Source organism: Vombatus ursinus, unplaced genomic scaffold (genome assembly GCF_900497805.2).
Source record: "Vombatus ursinus unplaced genomic scaffold, bare-nosed wombat genome assembly UNPS02011334.1, whole genome shotgun sequence".
NCBI lineage: Eukaryota > Metazoa > Chordata > Mammalia > Diprotodontia > Vombatidae > Vombatus > Vombatus ursinus.
Window position 1 is genome coordinate 1,315,791 of NW_020951112.1, and position 16,688 is coordinate 1,332,478.

A 16,688-nucleotide genomic window follows, 5' to 3' on the forward strand; every position below is an offset into this window, starting at 1 on the left:
CGGCAGAAAATGGGATTGGGAACATCTGTTTGTACACCAATCATCACCTGCTGAACTCAATGTTATTGGTGCTTACTTACTGGTGAGAGACATTTTGTAACATGATTGAGAAGGGGGAGATATATGTCTGAGGTTGGTGGGACATACAGTCTTCTTGGCTTCCTTTGATTTTAGCCTAAAGATAGAAATTTTTAGGACTGAGGCAGGAGGGCAACTTCTAATGAGTTTGCCACTTTGTGCCAACTGCTTGTCACTCTTTGAATGCATATACAAAGTCTAGGAAGGAGCTTTGGTTTTGTCAGTGTGGGGCAATCCTGACCTAGGAACGCTCTCCGTCAAAGGAGATTTTCACGTGTCTCATGCTTCCCAGAATTGTTGATTTAGAGCTGGAAGAGACCTCATGGGTCATCTGGTCTAACTTCCTCATTTTACAGATGGGAAAATGGAGGCCTGCAGAGATTAAGTGACTGGCCCAAAGTTACACAAATGAGAAGGAGCAGATCCAGAATTTGAACTCAGGTCTTCTTGATGACAATCCCAGCACTCTATCCATCATACCATGCTCCCTTTTTGCCAGTTTGTCTATAGACTAAAACTAGCAAGCTGTTAGCACCAATACTTGTAAGCTAAGACCCCAACAATGTAATTAATTTCCTCTTTTAGACAGACAATCAAAGGAACAATGAAATTGAGATTCATTAGCATGCAAGTTTCAGCTTTTTGGATAACATTGGTATGGTTAGTTTTCTCGGGGAAATCATCAACACAGAGAAAGAAAAAAGTTTTATCTGAAGTGGACAGGACAAAGGAGGAAAAGAAAGAAAAGGAGAGGAGGAGAGAGAAGAGGAAGAGAGAGGAGATGAGAGGAGAGGCAAGGAGAGATGAATCATTTGAGAACATCTCATTTTCTACACTGATGTAGTACATTATTTTCAAAACCCGCATTATGATATCTGCTCAACCACTACCCCCAAGGAAGAGGGCAGAACCAGAGGTGCTGTTAATTAACAGACAATCAACGTGGCACCAGGGAAAGAATCCACTCCAGGAAAGAGGGCATGGTCTAGATCATGATCTGAGACAGTAGTATTGTGCCAGGTCTAGTCAGAATTCATGGGGCAACTAAATCCAAGGAGCTAAATTGGACTCAGGAATATTGAGTCCCTACAAGGAAGTCGAAGCTAGGGAGAGAGACATTGTGTGTGTGTGTGTGTGTGTGTGTGTGTGTACGCGCGTGCATGAAGACTTTTGGGATAACATGTATAAGTGCACACAAAATAAATGCCAGGTAATTTTCAGGAGTCTATGGGGGGGGGGGAAGTACCAGCAATTGGGGAATCAGGAAAGCTTTTTTTTTTTCAGTGAAGAGGCATTTAGTAAGCAGTTACTATGTGCTAAGCACTAGAGAAAAAAGAAAAAGTGAAAACAGGCCCTATCTTCAAGAAGTTTATAGTCTAAAGAGAGAGACAAAATAAACATAAATGAGTGTTCACGAGACATGTTCAGGGTAACCTGAGATGAGAAGGCGTTAGCCTCTAGGGGAACAGGCATGCTGGGAAGGGGTCTGTGTAGAAGGCAGTGCCAGAGCTGAGTTCTGAAGGAAACAAAAGAATTGAAGAGGCGGAGATGAAGAAGGAGTGTATTCCAAGTGTGAGGGACAGCCAGTGCAAAGGAACAGAGATGATAGATGAAGTGTTGTGTAAGGGTCAGCAAGAAGGTCAGTCTAGAAGGACCAGAGTGTAAGGAAGGGAAATTATATGTATCAAGTTTCACTATGCAGCCTATGCTCCAAGAGATCCATTCCAGAGGAACCCCCTACCTCCCAAAGAAGCCTTCTTCCCTTTTGGACAGCTCCAGTCACCAGGTGCATATTTCTTTCCATAACTAATCTGACATCCAAAATGATGGCAGTGGCCTGAGGGAGCTGGCTTATTTGGCTAAGTAAGGACACTGAGCCTGTGATTTCATTGAAAGAGAACTCCTATGGGAGGAAGCTACCTCTCCTGGTGCAATCTGGCACCTTCCCAGTCAATGAGGTTAAACAACTTGCCAGACAGGGGTCAGTATGGGCCAGAAATGGGGCTTGAACCCAGTTCTTCTTGGCTCTAAGGTCATCTCTCTATCCACTATTACATACTGCTTCTTGTGGCTAGGCAGCAAGGTGGTGTAATGGATAAAGCACCGGGCCAGGAGTCAAGAAGACCTGAGTTCAAATCCAGCCTCAGACACTTACTAGCTGTGGGACCCTGGGCAAGTCACTTAACCTCTGTTTGCCTCAGTTTCCTCTTCTGTAAAATGGAGATAATAATACCCCCTACCTCCCAGGGTTGTTGTGAGGATCAAATGGGATAATAAACGTAAAGTGCTTACTTAGCCCGGTGCCTGGGACATAGAGAGTGCCATATAAACGTTAACTTGCTATTATGGCTAGGTATAGAAATGAGAAATTCTCTAATGGCTGATTTTAAGGGATAGCACTGGAGAATATGCCCCACAATGGTGCTCTTGTCAATGTTATGCCTAATAATAGAGATGCAGCAACTTTACCAGCATGAAGGACAGAAAGGGGTCTTTTAAAACCAGCTACAGCCAGGATCATCTCTTCTGAAAATCAGTCATTCACTGCAGAGGCTCATATTTCGGGGCTCTTCGAGAAACCAGTTTCTTTTAAGGCAGAAGTTTCAGCATTTTGCTTCACAGCCTTTGCATCGGGTTTCCTGTTTTAGCCTACAGCAACAAGTTTCCTTGTGTAAGCCCTGGAGGGAGGGAAAGGGATGAGGCTGGAAACCCAAATTCAGCATGCAGAACTTCCATCTAAATGACCCCCCTACCAAGCACTGAGAAGAGCTTTGCAGTGATTCTTTAATGCAAACAGCACGAATTAGAACTCGAGTAGAAACCATGGGGTCTCCAAACTCATTAAATTAGAAGAGATTCAAAGTCATCATACATATCCCCTCCCAACCTACAGATGAATGATGCATTTACCCAAGGGACCAAGCTTTAGGTTCGTCCTGTCACTGAAGCATACTGAGGCTGTGTGATTGTGGGACAGCAACAACTTTTCTGAGTCTCTGTGCTCTCGGTTATAAAAGGTTGATAATACCATCAGGAAGAGATAATAACCACAGATGAGAGTTGGCAACTTCCTCTACTGGAAGGAAGCTCAGGCATATATGCCAGATCTGAAAAAAAAAAAAAAAAAGAAAAGGCACCAAGCCAGTGGCACGTGGACTCTGTGTCACTCCCCTTCCAGTGCCCAGCTCTGCCACATGCATGTGACTGTATGACCTTGGACAAGTCACTGCCACTCTCTGGGCCTTGATTTCCCCAGATGAAAAATGAAGGGAGTGGGCTAGAGGGATGTTAATTAAGATCACTTCTAGCCCTAAATCTATGATCCTAAAGAAAATGCTTCCACTGCAGTGGCCAATCTAGAAAGCTTCTGGGTCCCACCCTGCATTGCCAGATCTCTCTTGATCAAAACAAACTCCTTGTCACATCTTGTAAAGAGTATTTATTTCCCCAGCCCTCCAGTCCCCAGCAAGTATCGCCCTTTATGCATTCTAAGGCAGTGGGAGTGAAAAACTTCCTGTATTCTCCTCCACGTTTTCATCTTTTCTGAAAGGAAACCAGAGTTTAGCATCTATTCTTGGCGGCCTGACTCCTTTGGCCTCCTGAAATGTCCAGTAACTTAGCAAAGAAAAAAAAATGCCTATGGATGTCCTCTGTGAATTGCTGAGGACCACGTGAGCTTGTTTTCCCCTCTCCTCCAATTTATGGTCTCTGGAAAAGATTATAAAACAAAACAAAACAAAAAACGTTGTTTACAGAGCTCAGGGGGCCAGTTGATTCTCAGCTGAGGGTAAAGCCGCCTGCTAAAGCAACGAGACAGAGTGGATCTAACACCAGCAAAGAAAACCACGGAGACAGAGAGGAGGGCCAGCTGCCCTGCCTCTCCCCGACAGTAGAGAGGGGGCCACCTCCCAGATTCGCTCTCAGAAAGAAAGCAATATTGCTCTCCCAGGGCTGCCACAAACACAGCCATGCTGAGTTACAATCTCCCAGCTGTCCTGAGCCCCACAGCCAACCTGTCTTGTCCACCATCTTAACCCTGGGAAATATTTTGGTCCTAAAGTTGATGGAGACATGTGAGCAAAGGGGCAGGTGGTGGTGGGAACTGAGAGAAAGAGACAAGTTGGATGTAAATATGGAGAGAGGCTTAACAAGTGTCTTAACTTCCCTAGGGTGGGGAAAACTATCCCCAAACTCAAGGCAGCAGGGAATAATAAATAGGGGAGCACAGATCTGGAACTGAATGGCTTTTAGAGGTCACCTCTTCCAACCCATTTATTTTACAAAGAAAAGATTGAAGCCTGGAGAAATTAAGTAACTTGGCCAAGTTCACACCAGTAGTAAGTGACCATGGTGGCATTTTAAACCAGGTCCGTTGATTCCAAAGCCAGTATTCTTTCTAGTGTAATGTGTTGAAGGAAGACCTGTATATAACCTTGCCTCTGACACTTAATAACTATATGACTGGGAGCAAGTCACTGAATTTCTCAGGCAAATCTCTAAAACGGAGAAGTTGCTGATCTATATCAGTGAAGGGAATTTCCACCCTGGGAGCTCCTTCACCTATAAAATATAGGTCACCATTTTTCTTAAAGGACATCATTATGACTTCCTAAATGAGGATGGTGCATAATGGACTTTGGACACTCCACCTTGATACCCAGCATAAGGCTTTATCCAGTCAATATGTGTTGAATGAATTAACAGACAGATGGACCAAAATTCTCATTTCCTAGTTTAAATGTAGAATAACTGCTCTTTTGAACCGAATTAACTATGTAACAAGAAAAATTAGGAATTAAGGTTGAAAACGTTGTAGTTTGTCTCAAAGAAGGTCTGACTTTCATTACTGCCTCTGACGTTTACTAGCAGTATGACTCTCGGCAAGTCACTTCACCCCTCAGCTTCAGTTTCCCCACCTGTAAAATGGGGCTAGTAATAGCACTGATTTCACAGGGCTGTTGTGAGGGTAAAATGAGATAATTCAGGTAAGGAATTTTGCAAACCTTAAGATGCTATAGAAATGTTCGTCATTATTTTTTTTTTTTACCTTAAGCAGAAATATGTTCTGTTCTAAGGCTACACCATTCTCTTCTTTGTCTTATCCAGGCAAGCCCACTGGGTATGGCTCTAGCAGTCGGCGTTTACACCACACAGGGATCGTGGATGAGTGCTGCTTCCGGAGCTGTGATCTGAGGCGGCTAGAGATGTACTGTGCGCCAATTAAGCCAGCCAAGTCAGCTCGCTCGGTGCGTGCCCAACGCCACACCGATATGCCCAAAGCCCAAAAGGTAGGTTAGGATGAGAGGAAGCCTTCTCTCCCTAGCATAGGTCGTAGTGGCCTTTACAGGCAAGCTTCAGTTAAGGGTACCATGTCATACCTAGCAGAATATTTCAGAAATATCCCCCCCCCCACCTCATCAGAGGCCCTTAACTCCCCAGCTGATTGTCAGTCCTGTTAGCTTTAGGCTTACTTAATTCTCTACCTTGTTCCCCTAATCAATCAATCTACAAGAATTTTTTAAGCACCTGCTCAGTGCCAGGCATATCTTCTTAATCATGTACCTTTTAAAATCATCATAATCACTAATTAGTCATTATTAATTATAGAGAATGGTGAAACAAGTATCTTCTTTCCCCTAGGAAAATAACAAGTATTCATTAATAGTGTTAATTAAATCATTATTAATAATTAATTAATTATAGATTATGTATCTTATTTCTTCTAGGAAAATAATTATTATTAATTATTAACTGTGTGCCAGGTACTTTTGAGTCATGTATCTTTTTTAAAAGCATTGCAATAAGCATTGTTAAACATGGAAAATTGTTAAACAAGTGGTTTATCCCCCAGAAAATTATTATTAATTAATAACATTAATTACTAACTGTGTGCCAGATACTTTTAAATCATATATCTTTTTTAAAAAGCATTACAATCATTTGTTAATCACCATTAATTGAGGAAAATTGTTAAACTAGTATTTTATCCCCCCAGGAAAAGTAGTATTAATTAATAACATTAATTAATTATTCACTGATTGTGCACCCAGTGCAATTTTTAGATCATGTGCCTTTTAAAAATTAGTATACTCAGTAATCAACCAATATTAATTATAGAGAATGGTTTAGAGGCAGCTGGATAGAGCACCACTGGCCATGGAATCAGAAGGACCTGAGTTCAAATCCAGACTCAAACACTTACTAGCTGTGTGACCCTGGGCAAGTCACTTAACCTTGACTGCCTCCAAAAAAAGAAAAAATAAGATAATGGTTTAACAAGTATCTTACCCTCCTATTAAAATTAATTATTAGTATTAACCTATGTTCTAGGCTTATCTTTCTTAATCATGTCCCCATTTTAATCATTAATTTTTTTTTTCATGATTTTAACTTCAAACCAGGGCTATCAAAGGACTATTATTAGAGGTCATGAGCACTCTGATCTAGAAAGACAAATCATTCTGAAAGAGGAATTCTCTGTGTTTACACTGAAATAGGTGATAGAAGTAGGGATTGGACCTGTGATTTCATTTGCATAGGGAACTCCCAGGTGAGGAAAGTTTCTCCATCAATATAAGTCAGCACTTCCTCTGGAAGTTACAGTGGCAGAGTTGCCTAAAGCAGAGGTGTGAAACCTGAAGCCTCCTTACCCCCCCAGCACCCCACAGAGTGGCAGGAACCAGATTAACATGCAACTGGGAAATATTTAATAAAAATAAATAAAAATACAATAGAACATAGATAGTGTTAATATGTGGTTTTCTAAGTCAATATGCAGCCCACAGGCATCTTTATGTATGATTTAGTGGCCCTGTTTGTGTTCGAGTTTGACACCACTGACCTAGAGGCTAAGTGACTTGACCAGGGTCACACAGCCTATATACGTTAGAGGCATGGCTTGAACCCAGGTCTTCCTGACTCCAACGTCAGCTCTCTCTACCCATTCTGCCTCCTTGCCTCTCATATAGAGATGCCAAATCAAAATTTCTACTTTATTTAAAGGAAATGGCTGCCATGATAGAACCATGGAAGGATTTTCTTTCTGGGATATAGGCTGTGAGCAAGTCTTCTAAGACTTGTCTTTGGGATGAAAACAATGTAATATAATTTGAATCATCTTTTATTTTTTGGGCTGGAATGTGTAGAAGAGTAAGAGAGAGACAATTGGTGTCAGGGAAAGAGCTGAGAATAAGGAAAACAAGGGGAGAAAGAAAGGCCAGGAGAAATTGAAGCAAAGGGATCTCTTTTGGATCTCCTCAAGATTTCTTGTTTTAAAAAAAAAAACAGCCAGCATGTGTTTTAACTAATGGCATCATTCTGCAAAAGCCTACATTAAGCACAGTGACACATGTGACCGGTCCTTGGCCACCATCAGCATGTAAAGCTCCCAGTTCAAAGCCCAAAGAGAGAGTTAGGAATTTAAGGGTACCCAAATGGGTTCTAAATCGAATCCCCTCCCCTCTCCTTCTGGGTAAATGTCTTGTCCAGCTGCATAGAGGGAAGGTCTTATACTGCCAATGTGCAATGAGAGAGTACCTTCTACTGGTTTCTGAATGAATCTGGGATCAAATGATCAAGAGGTGCTCACTGCATGAACATGATTGTGAATTTTTCAGAAATGGAGGAGGACGAGGGAGTATCTATCTCCTTTCCCTTCTTATCTTTACAACATAAATAGGAGAATGAAACTGAACCCAATCTGATGGGGGGCACAATTGGCTCAGGATTACGAGCTCCAAAATCCAGGTGTTAAATTAGAGAACAAAGGGGAGGATAGGAAAAATGCTTTTTGCTTTTGCTTACCTGTGTTGGGACCACAGGCAATTATGAAAGACAGTCCCTAGACTCAGTCTCCCAACCCATGAAGCTCAGTGACCATAGGCTGGCCCAGAAGCCCTGTCATCAACAGCACCACAGGAACCATCTGTTCTGAATGAAATTATTTTTGTGATATTTGCAGTATCAGCCCCCATCCACCAACAGGAGAACGAAGGCTGAGAGGAGGAGGAAAGGTGGGCCAGAGAAACCCCCAGGAGGGGAGCAGAATAAGGGAAGAGAAGAGAGACAGCAGAGCAGAGGAAAGAAGAAAAAGCAGAGGAGGGAGACTGCAGATAGAAATACTGAACACAGAGGAAAAAACAGGAAAATGGAGAGAAGGAATAAACAGACAGAGGCAAGGACTATGAGAAAGAAACAGAAAATCAGGAAGCGCTGTAGAAAACCAAGAAGAAAAGTGTTGTGGCAATAGATGGCACACATAATGAAATGAGAAAAAAGGCAACCTTGGGTAGGACAAGACGTGGAAAAAAACAAGTATTTGGAGAGAAGGGAAATATGTCAGAGCAAGTCCAAAGGCAGATACAAGAAGGAAAAAGACTAGAAATAGAAAAAGTAGGCAGGTGAAGCACAGCTATAATGATGGCTTAAGAATGAAAGGAACTAAAAGGAGGGATTTTTTCAAGTCCTTTTTAGGAATACTTCCAAAGTTTGACATTAGCAAGCTTGCTTCCATTATGGTTTGGGCACTCAAAAGCTGAGTTAAAAATTAGCGAGCATTTGAACAGAACCGTCTATGAATGCTCACAGGTCCCTTCCCCGACATGGTTCATTTCCCAATCCTAGTGAGGGTCAAACTCCCCCAGAGGGTAATGGCAACAGTTTAGAGAATTATGGGATCTCGGGATTGGAAAAGCTTCAAGAGCTTCAATCCCCTGTCTGAGGCATGACTTGGTCCAATGACCAATGAGGTAGCCTGCCTCTTGTACTTTAAACTGGGGTGAAATTAGGGGAGAAGCAATGTCCCAGGGCCTTCTGGTCTCATCTCCTTGAATTACACAGCACATGCATACATGCATATAAACACACACACACACACACACACACACACACACACACACACACACACAAGAATAAGAGATTCTGGGTTTTAAATCATGGAAGATTTTACTCCATGAAAAAGAGAGAGTTTAAGTTGTATCTGCTCTGAAGAGTGAGGTCAAAGCCCCTAGCAATGGGGAGTCCATATCAAGGCTTACTTAAAAGTTCCAAAATTAAACTCAGAGGCAGCATGACAGAGTAGTTGACTTGGAATCAGGAAGATGTGAGTGTAAATCCTACCTTTGACACATACTGTCTGAGTAACCCTGAACTAGTAACATAACTGCTCAGTGTTCTAGTCAATTCTCTATGACCATGACTTGCAGAGAAAGTGATAACCTGCATGGGCAGAAGGAATTTCCTTACTCTGGAGTTCCTAATACCAATGAAATATCAGATCTAGTCCCTACCCTCTCCCTAGCCTCCAAAATACCAAGACAACAGTATTACAGGGAAGTAGTATGGCAGTGAAAGGAGAATTCAGAGTCAGAAGACTGAGTTCAAATCTTAATTCTGCTGCTATCTCAATGACCTTGGACAAGTTACTTCAAGAAAAAGCCAAGACCTCTTCTTCTATGGCCTCCTGCTTCAGAAACCCCCTTACCAATCCTCTGTGATTCATTAAAGATCCAGAATTCCTTGAATGGAGTTGCAAAGATGACCAGGTGTGACCAAGGAAAGGAAGTGAATGAAAGAATTGGATGAAATCAGTCAATCCCCGCAGCTGCCATTAAAACAGACTTCTGTCCAAAACTCTCAAAGCAGATAAAGGCGAGTCAAGGGATGACCTTATAATCAGAAGAAAGTCAAGTTCCCTCTTCACTTGCCCCTAGGACGCAAACACCTTTGAAGAAACCCAAGCAATTACAAAGTACAGTCCTTACACTCGGTTCTTCTGATCATTTTAATACCACAGGATGGAGCCATTGCCTTGAAGCGTTTCTGCAATTAAAGAAAGCCTTTCGGGATCTCCCTCAAATAGAATGCTACTGGTTCATTCCCAATCTAAAGATTCCCTAAAATGTCTGACTTCTGCCCTCCATTCTCTTCCCTGGCTATTGATTCAGTGCCAAAGTCAACTCAAAGCTCAGACTTGTTGATGAAGGCATTGGGTAAATGACAATGAGGCAATCCTCTTAGCTGTCACCTGAAACTTGAGTGAAAAGAACACTGGATTTGGAATCAAGACATAGGTTCAAACCCATACTTGGCTATTTCCTAGCTACATGACCTACAAGTCACTGCCCCTCTCTGGGCTTCAGTTTCTTCACCTGTAAAGTGAGGGGGTTGAAATAGATGACCTCTGAGGACCCTTCTAGCTCTAAGGCCATGATTCTAAATGATTTCACCTCTCTCCGCCTCTCCTTATCTATAGGATGAGAGGCTTGATGGCTTCCAACTTTAAAGCTATGATTCTATGACCTTGTAAACTTTCAAGGAGGCACCCTGGTACAGTACAAAGGAGTCAAAGGACTTGGGTTCAAATCCTGTCTCTGTCATTTACTTCTTGTGTGATTTTGAGCGTGTCACTTGACTCCTCTTGGCCTTCATTTCTTCATGTATAAAAAAAGAGGTTGGACCAGATAGCCTTTGAGCTGACTTCCAACTCTAGATTTATGATCATCTCCTCCCTAACCCTAACTTCCACTCAATAGGAATGCAACAATAGTCTGTTCCTCACTTTTAAGACAGCATAGTACAGTGGGAGAAGTGTTGACTTTACGGTCAGAAGACCTGGGTTCAAATCCTGGCTCTGCTACACACTACTTGCGTGATCTTGGGGAAGTCACTTAACTTCTCTTGGTCTCACTTTCCTTGTCTGTATAATGGGGGAAGTGGACTAGACTGTTCTTAGCTTGTGTGTCATGGACCATTTTGGTGGTCTGGTGAAACCTATGGACACCTCTGAATAATGTTTTCAATGTTTGTTGTTGTTCAGTTATTTCAATCGTGTTCAACTCTTTGTAACCCCATTTGGGGTTTTCTTGGCAAAGATACTGGAGTGGTTTACCACATCCTTCTCCAGCTCATTTTTACAGATGAGGAAACTGAGGCAAACAGGGTTCAGTGACTTGCCCAGGGTCACACAACTAGTAAATGTCTGAGACCAGATTTGAACTAATGAAAATGAGTCTTCCTGATTCCAAGCCCAGAACTCTATCCCCTGCACCACCCAGCTGCCATGTTTTCAATACATGAAATTAAATCCATAAGACTTCAAAGGAGACCAATTTTATTGAAATACAGCCATTAAAATATTCAAAATTAAACAAGTTGATGGACACCCCTTCTCCCCAGGTTAAGAATCCCTGGACTAGATGGTGTCTAAAGTCTGTTCCAGCACTCAGTCTATGGTCTATGATGCCATGTTTCATGACTGGCATGACACTAGTAGATTGTTGGTACCGAGGTCAAAAAGAACACTAGGTCTAGAGTCAGAAGCCCTGAGTTCAAATCCCATCTCTCACATTTCCTTCGTGACCTTGCGAAAGTCATTCATCCTGAATTTTCTCATCTGCAAAATGAGGAAGAGTATGCAAGATAGCACCTGAGGTCCCTTCCAGATCTAAATCTAGGATCCTAGAAATCAAAAAGGAATGACAGCAAATGCCTTTCTAGCAAAAGACCTTGAAGTTCAAGAAATCTCTTCAGGTCTAATTTCTCGTTGGTTGAAAAAAATACAAAAATCACCTTTCCATGGTGAGCTTCAGTAATCTCAGAATGAATAACCCAAATGCCCAGCATTTTGACTAGTGGAAAATAGGAACTAAAGCAAAGAAGCTGTTCTGTGTAGGGTACCATGCCAGGCCCTGGGTAGTATACCAAAATAAACAAGACATTCTCTGGCCTCAGGAAGCATTGGAGTAGTTTCCTCTGTTTCCTCTTCTCCAGCATAAAGACTCAGGGTTAGAGTTGAGAATCTGGTGTTAACCATTCACCCCCATATAGAGGCACAAATAGATAGAGAGGAAGATCTGGAGAAACATGAGCAAAAAATAATATGAGTAAAACATAACGATCCCTTTCCCTCTCTATTAAGATGATAGCAAAGTTGAGGAGAGGAGATGAAGGACTTTGGGTCAACCAAATTCAGCCCTATTCTCATAATCCCTTGCTTTTTTATTTCTCACCCATTTTCAGAGAAAAGGGGGCAGCCTGGCCAGTATCCACTGCCCCAAGTGAGTATTAGACAGCAGGTGCTGTCCAACTAGAATATATTCACCCAGAAAACTGTTGAAAATAGAAATGAAACCAATCCACAGAAGACTATATCTCATCATGGACTTTAAAAAGAAATTGTGAGTCTAAGTTTTAAAAGTCAATGAAAAATCAATTTATATTCCTCCAAAAAATAGTGGTTGGGCACCAATTATGCTTCAGATGTTGTACTAGGCACCAGGTTTGGGAGTAGGATGGAGATACAGAGATGGGCTGATGGATAGAAGGCTATCCTTGGAGAAAGAAAGACCTGAATTTAAGTCCTGTCTCTGATACAAATTGACTGTGTGTGACCTTAGGCAAATCACTGTCCCACTCGGAGACTCTCTGAAGGGGTTGGACTAGATGACCTTTAGGTCCCTTTTAACCTATAATTTATGATTCAATGATTTCATGACCTCTCTAGAACACAGTGGTGGCCTCATCTATAAAGTTAGGGGATTAGACTAAACAATCTCTAAATTCCCCAGTAACTCAATCTATAATCTTCTGATCCCATAAATCTATGACCTCATAGTTCTCAGTTTTCTTATCTCCCAAATGATAGGTTTGACTTAATCAGACCATAACCTGGGGTACCTGAAATTACTTTTTAATATTTCAATAACTGTTTTCAAATCCTATGTATTTTATTTGATGCATTTAAAAATATGATTCTCAGAAGGGGTCCATGGTCTTTGCCTGCCTAACTTGCCAGAGGGGTCCAGCACACACAGAAGGTGAAGAACCCCCTGCCTGGGCAATTGTAAAGTCCCTTCTACCTTTAGGTCTGTGATTCAATCATGTTTCATCCTATGATCTCTCAAGCCCTCAGTTTTCCTATCTGTAAAGGGATTAGACCACATGACCTCTGAGGTCCCCACCAGCTCTAAATCCATGATCAATAAGACGCATTTAATTATCATTTCAGTCAAAGCTCCACAATCTCATGTGATGAACTAGCCACTGTGATTCTAAAGTTTTAGACTGAACTCTCAGAGAAATAACCATTTCTCTGTATCACTTAAAACCCCACGTGATCTGTGTTTTCATTGTCCTCAGGATGGGACAATGGATCCAATCTTGTGGTGCCTGGGGAAGAATTGGTTGGAGCAGTCTCCAGCTCTTACAAGTTTCATGTGGAAAAGCCCAAAATAAATAGACATGTGGGATATTTCCGGGCTCCCCACTGCTTCTGGGACTTCAGTCTCCATGGGCCACCAATCAGTGCATTTCCCAACTGTTTAACCTCCTTTCTAACATGTCTTAAAAACAAACAAAACTACCTCCTTCCTCCAATGAGTGCACCATTAGGATGGAAGCATGGAAAAAAAATAGACATAGATAATAGGGAATAAGGACAAGATTTGTAATTTCATTCCAGGTATAGAGAATTCCCAGGTGAGGAAACTTTCTACCAATGCAGATTGGCAATTTATAGTCTTAGAGAGCTGTGTAGAGCATTGAGAGATTAAGTGATTTGCCCAGGGTCAAAAAGCCAGCCTGTGTCAAAGTAAGTCCTGGATTCAAGAGACAGCCTTCACCCTAGTAACTTCCTTTCTTCCCCCTCCCTTACTAACTTCAAGATAATACTAATAGCTAACATTTATATAGTGCTGATTATGTGCCAGGCACTTCACTAAGCACTTTTATAATTATTATCTCATTTGACCCTCACAACCGCCCTGGAAGATGGGAGTTATTATTAGCTCCCATTTTACAGATGGGGAAATTGAGGCAAATGGCGGTTAAGTGACTTGCTTAGAATCACATAGCTAGTACGTATTTGAGGCCAGATTTGAACTCAGGTCTTCTTGACTCCATATCCAGCACTCTATCCACCATACCATCTACCTGCTGCAAATAATAGCTAACATTTATATAGCACTCCCTATGTGCTAGCCACTGTGCTAAGTACTTTACAATTATTATCTCATTTGATTCTCACAACGACCTCCAAGGTAGGTACTATTATTATCACCATTTTGCAGATGAGAAAACTGAGGCAAACTGAGGTTAAGTAACTCACCCAAAGTTACACAGCTAGTAAGTGTCTGAGGCTAGATTTTAATTCAGGCACAGCACTCTATCCACTGCACCATCTAGCTTCTTTCAGGACACAAATTTGGCAGGTTTCCTATCAACTCAATAAGCACCCACTAGGGAATGAAAGGTTAGTATACTGGAATGACTTTGTGGGGAGGGGGAAGTTCCCTTAGGTTAGATCGATGAGATTCAACTTATTGATGCCCAATCTCAGAGTAGAGATCACTCAATCAACTCGCATTTATTAAGCACTCATTAATTGCTAGATGGCTAAGGATACAAAGAAAAACCAGAAATAGTCTGAGATGGCCTACTGGAGCTAACATAGACACCTGCGGTAAATGGGGAAAGATTTATTGTTTTTGGATGCTGCAGAAATTCCCCTTTACAAGGCTTGGAATCTCTTCTTTAGAATTCCTCGCTTTAGTAATTCACCTCTGTGCAGTTGGGGGAGGGGAGGAAGCCCTGCTACTGATTCCTTTTAAAGTCAGTGACAACATCTATTGATGAGAACGAGAGAGAGAGAGACAGAGAGAGACAGAGACACAGAGAGAGAGGGAGACAGAGAGAGACACAGAGAGAGAGGGAGACAGAGAGAGAGACAGAGAGAGACAGAGAGAGACACAGAGAGAGAGGAGAAAGAGAAAGAGACAGAGAGAGAGAGAGAGAGAGAGAGAGAGAGAGAGAGAGAGGAGTGTTGTATGAAATAAGTAGCTGAGGTGAGTAATGATTCCCCTAGGCCTAATAAATATCTGAACTTCACTGGAAAAAGGAGCGGGGATAAGCAGTGGGAGGGGTGGGGGGAGGGCAGGGAACTGCCTTCCTTGCAAGGCTGGGGTCGGCGTCTCTGTTCTCAAGTGTCTGCCTGAGGTCTGGGAATCTTCCTCTGCCTCCTACATTCTCAGGCTTCCCTTAGCCCAGAGAATGAGTTGCTAGAAGTAGGTCAACATTGGGGAGATGGGTCTGAGCCGACAAAAAGACACAACTCTGACCAAGTCTGCCAATTCAATCAGGTGTTTCAGAAACTGCTGCTAAGATCATGGGGCCAGCCTTTCTCGAGACTGTAGGATCAGAGAGGGAGAGCTGGAATGACCTTTCCATGTCCCCTGGGCCGAATCATTTATTTCACAGATGAGGAGTTTAGGGCCCAAAGGGCTGAAGTGACTTCAACCAAGGTCACCCAGGTATTATATGCCAGTGCTAATGCAATAATTGTGCCTTATAATGAAGGGATGGAGATAAAGATAAAGGAAAGAGAATGGACCTGTGATTTTATTGGTACAGGGAGTTCCTTCTGCTAATGCAGTTGGCACATCTTCTGCAACTGATGGTCTTAGAAAGTTGAGGTGTTAGGTGACTTATCCAGGGTCACATAGTCTGTATGTGTCAGATGCAGGATTTGCACCCAGATCCTTTAACTTCAAATTCAACAGTCCTTTCACTGGACCAAAATACTATAGAGGGGTTTGCATTTATGATCATAGGATCAGAGATTTAGGGCTGGCAGGAACCTTAGAGGGCATCCAGTTCACCCCTCAACTGAGGGGAATGAGTTCCTCAAGGTTATGCATACCTTTAGGATGTTTTCAGTATCTTTCTACTCACTCTCACCCCTCAGTGATCTGGAATTCACAATCAATTTATAAAACAGAAAGTTGAGATAGAGATTGAGTGGCAGGTAAAGGATGTAATCTATTTTCAAATGGTACGTAGAAAAAAATGGAAAGGCAATGAATAGCTAAATTAGTCAAATCCTTTCAGAAAGCAGAGTGGAAAGCTATCCTCCATTGGAGACAAATTTTATGCTTTGAATTTGATCAAAGTAATCCATAAAACATTTGGCAAAATGGCAGAAAGGCTGTGGACCGCTCTTGGACAAACATCTCTTGTGAGAAATTACAGGTCTGACTTCTTTATGATCCTCTAGAAACAAACCTGACCTGTGCCTCAAGGTGAAGGGATAAGGGTAGGGACTGCATCTGTGATTTCCACTGGCACAGGAAACACCCAGTTGAGAAAACTCCATCTACCAATGAAGAATGGCACCTTTTCTGCCATTTGTGGTCTCAGACTGTTGCCTCAAGCAATCAGACTTGAAATGACTTATCTGAGGTCACATAGCCAGAGGCAGGACATGAAGCCCAATCTCCCAGACTTTGAGGCCAGCTTGCCATCCACTATTCCAAGATGCCTCCCAAGATGAAGGCAGTTCTTTATCTTTAGGGTATCATTCAGTGTCTTAAGACACTGTCATCAAGTGTTTTTCTAGAACTGGCAATTAGCCATTCAGACTCAATCTAATATTTTCCTAAAGAGAGGAGTACATTAAGTTTTAACTCATTTCCCACCCATAGATCACAATTCTATAATGCTATAAGATTTCCCTACTTCTTCTTTACTTTTTCCTTACTTTTCTCTTTACAACAACTCTGTGAGGTAGAAATCATCCCCATTTTACAGATGAGTCTCAGAGTCAGTATTTTGCCTGT

The 16,688-nt window shown here is 42.0% G+C and overlaps 1 protein-coding gene across 3 annotated transcripts in view; it reads left to right on the forward strand.

Moving 5' to 3' along the window:
- IGF1 (insulin like growth factor 1) overlaps positions 1-16,688 on the forward strand; it is a 101,185-nt gene that overhangs the window by 72,905 nt on the left and 11,592 nt on the right. For 2 of the 3 annotated variants that reach the window (XM_027855835.1, XM_027855837.1), the window contains 2 exons: positions 5,185-5,366; positions 8,039-8,090. In XM_027855835.1, the coding sequence (XP_027711636.1) occupies positions 5,185-5,366; positions 8,039-8,090 (234 nt within the window). The remainder of the gene's footprint in view (positions 1-5,184; positions 5,367-8,038; positions 8,091-16,688) is intronic. The other variant, XM_027855838.1, reaches the window with a different exon arrangement.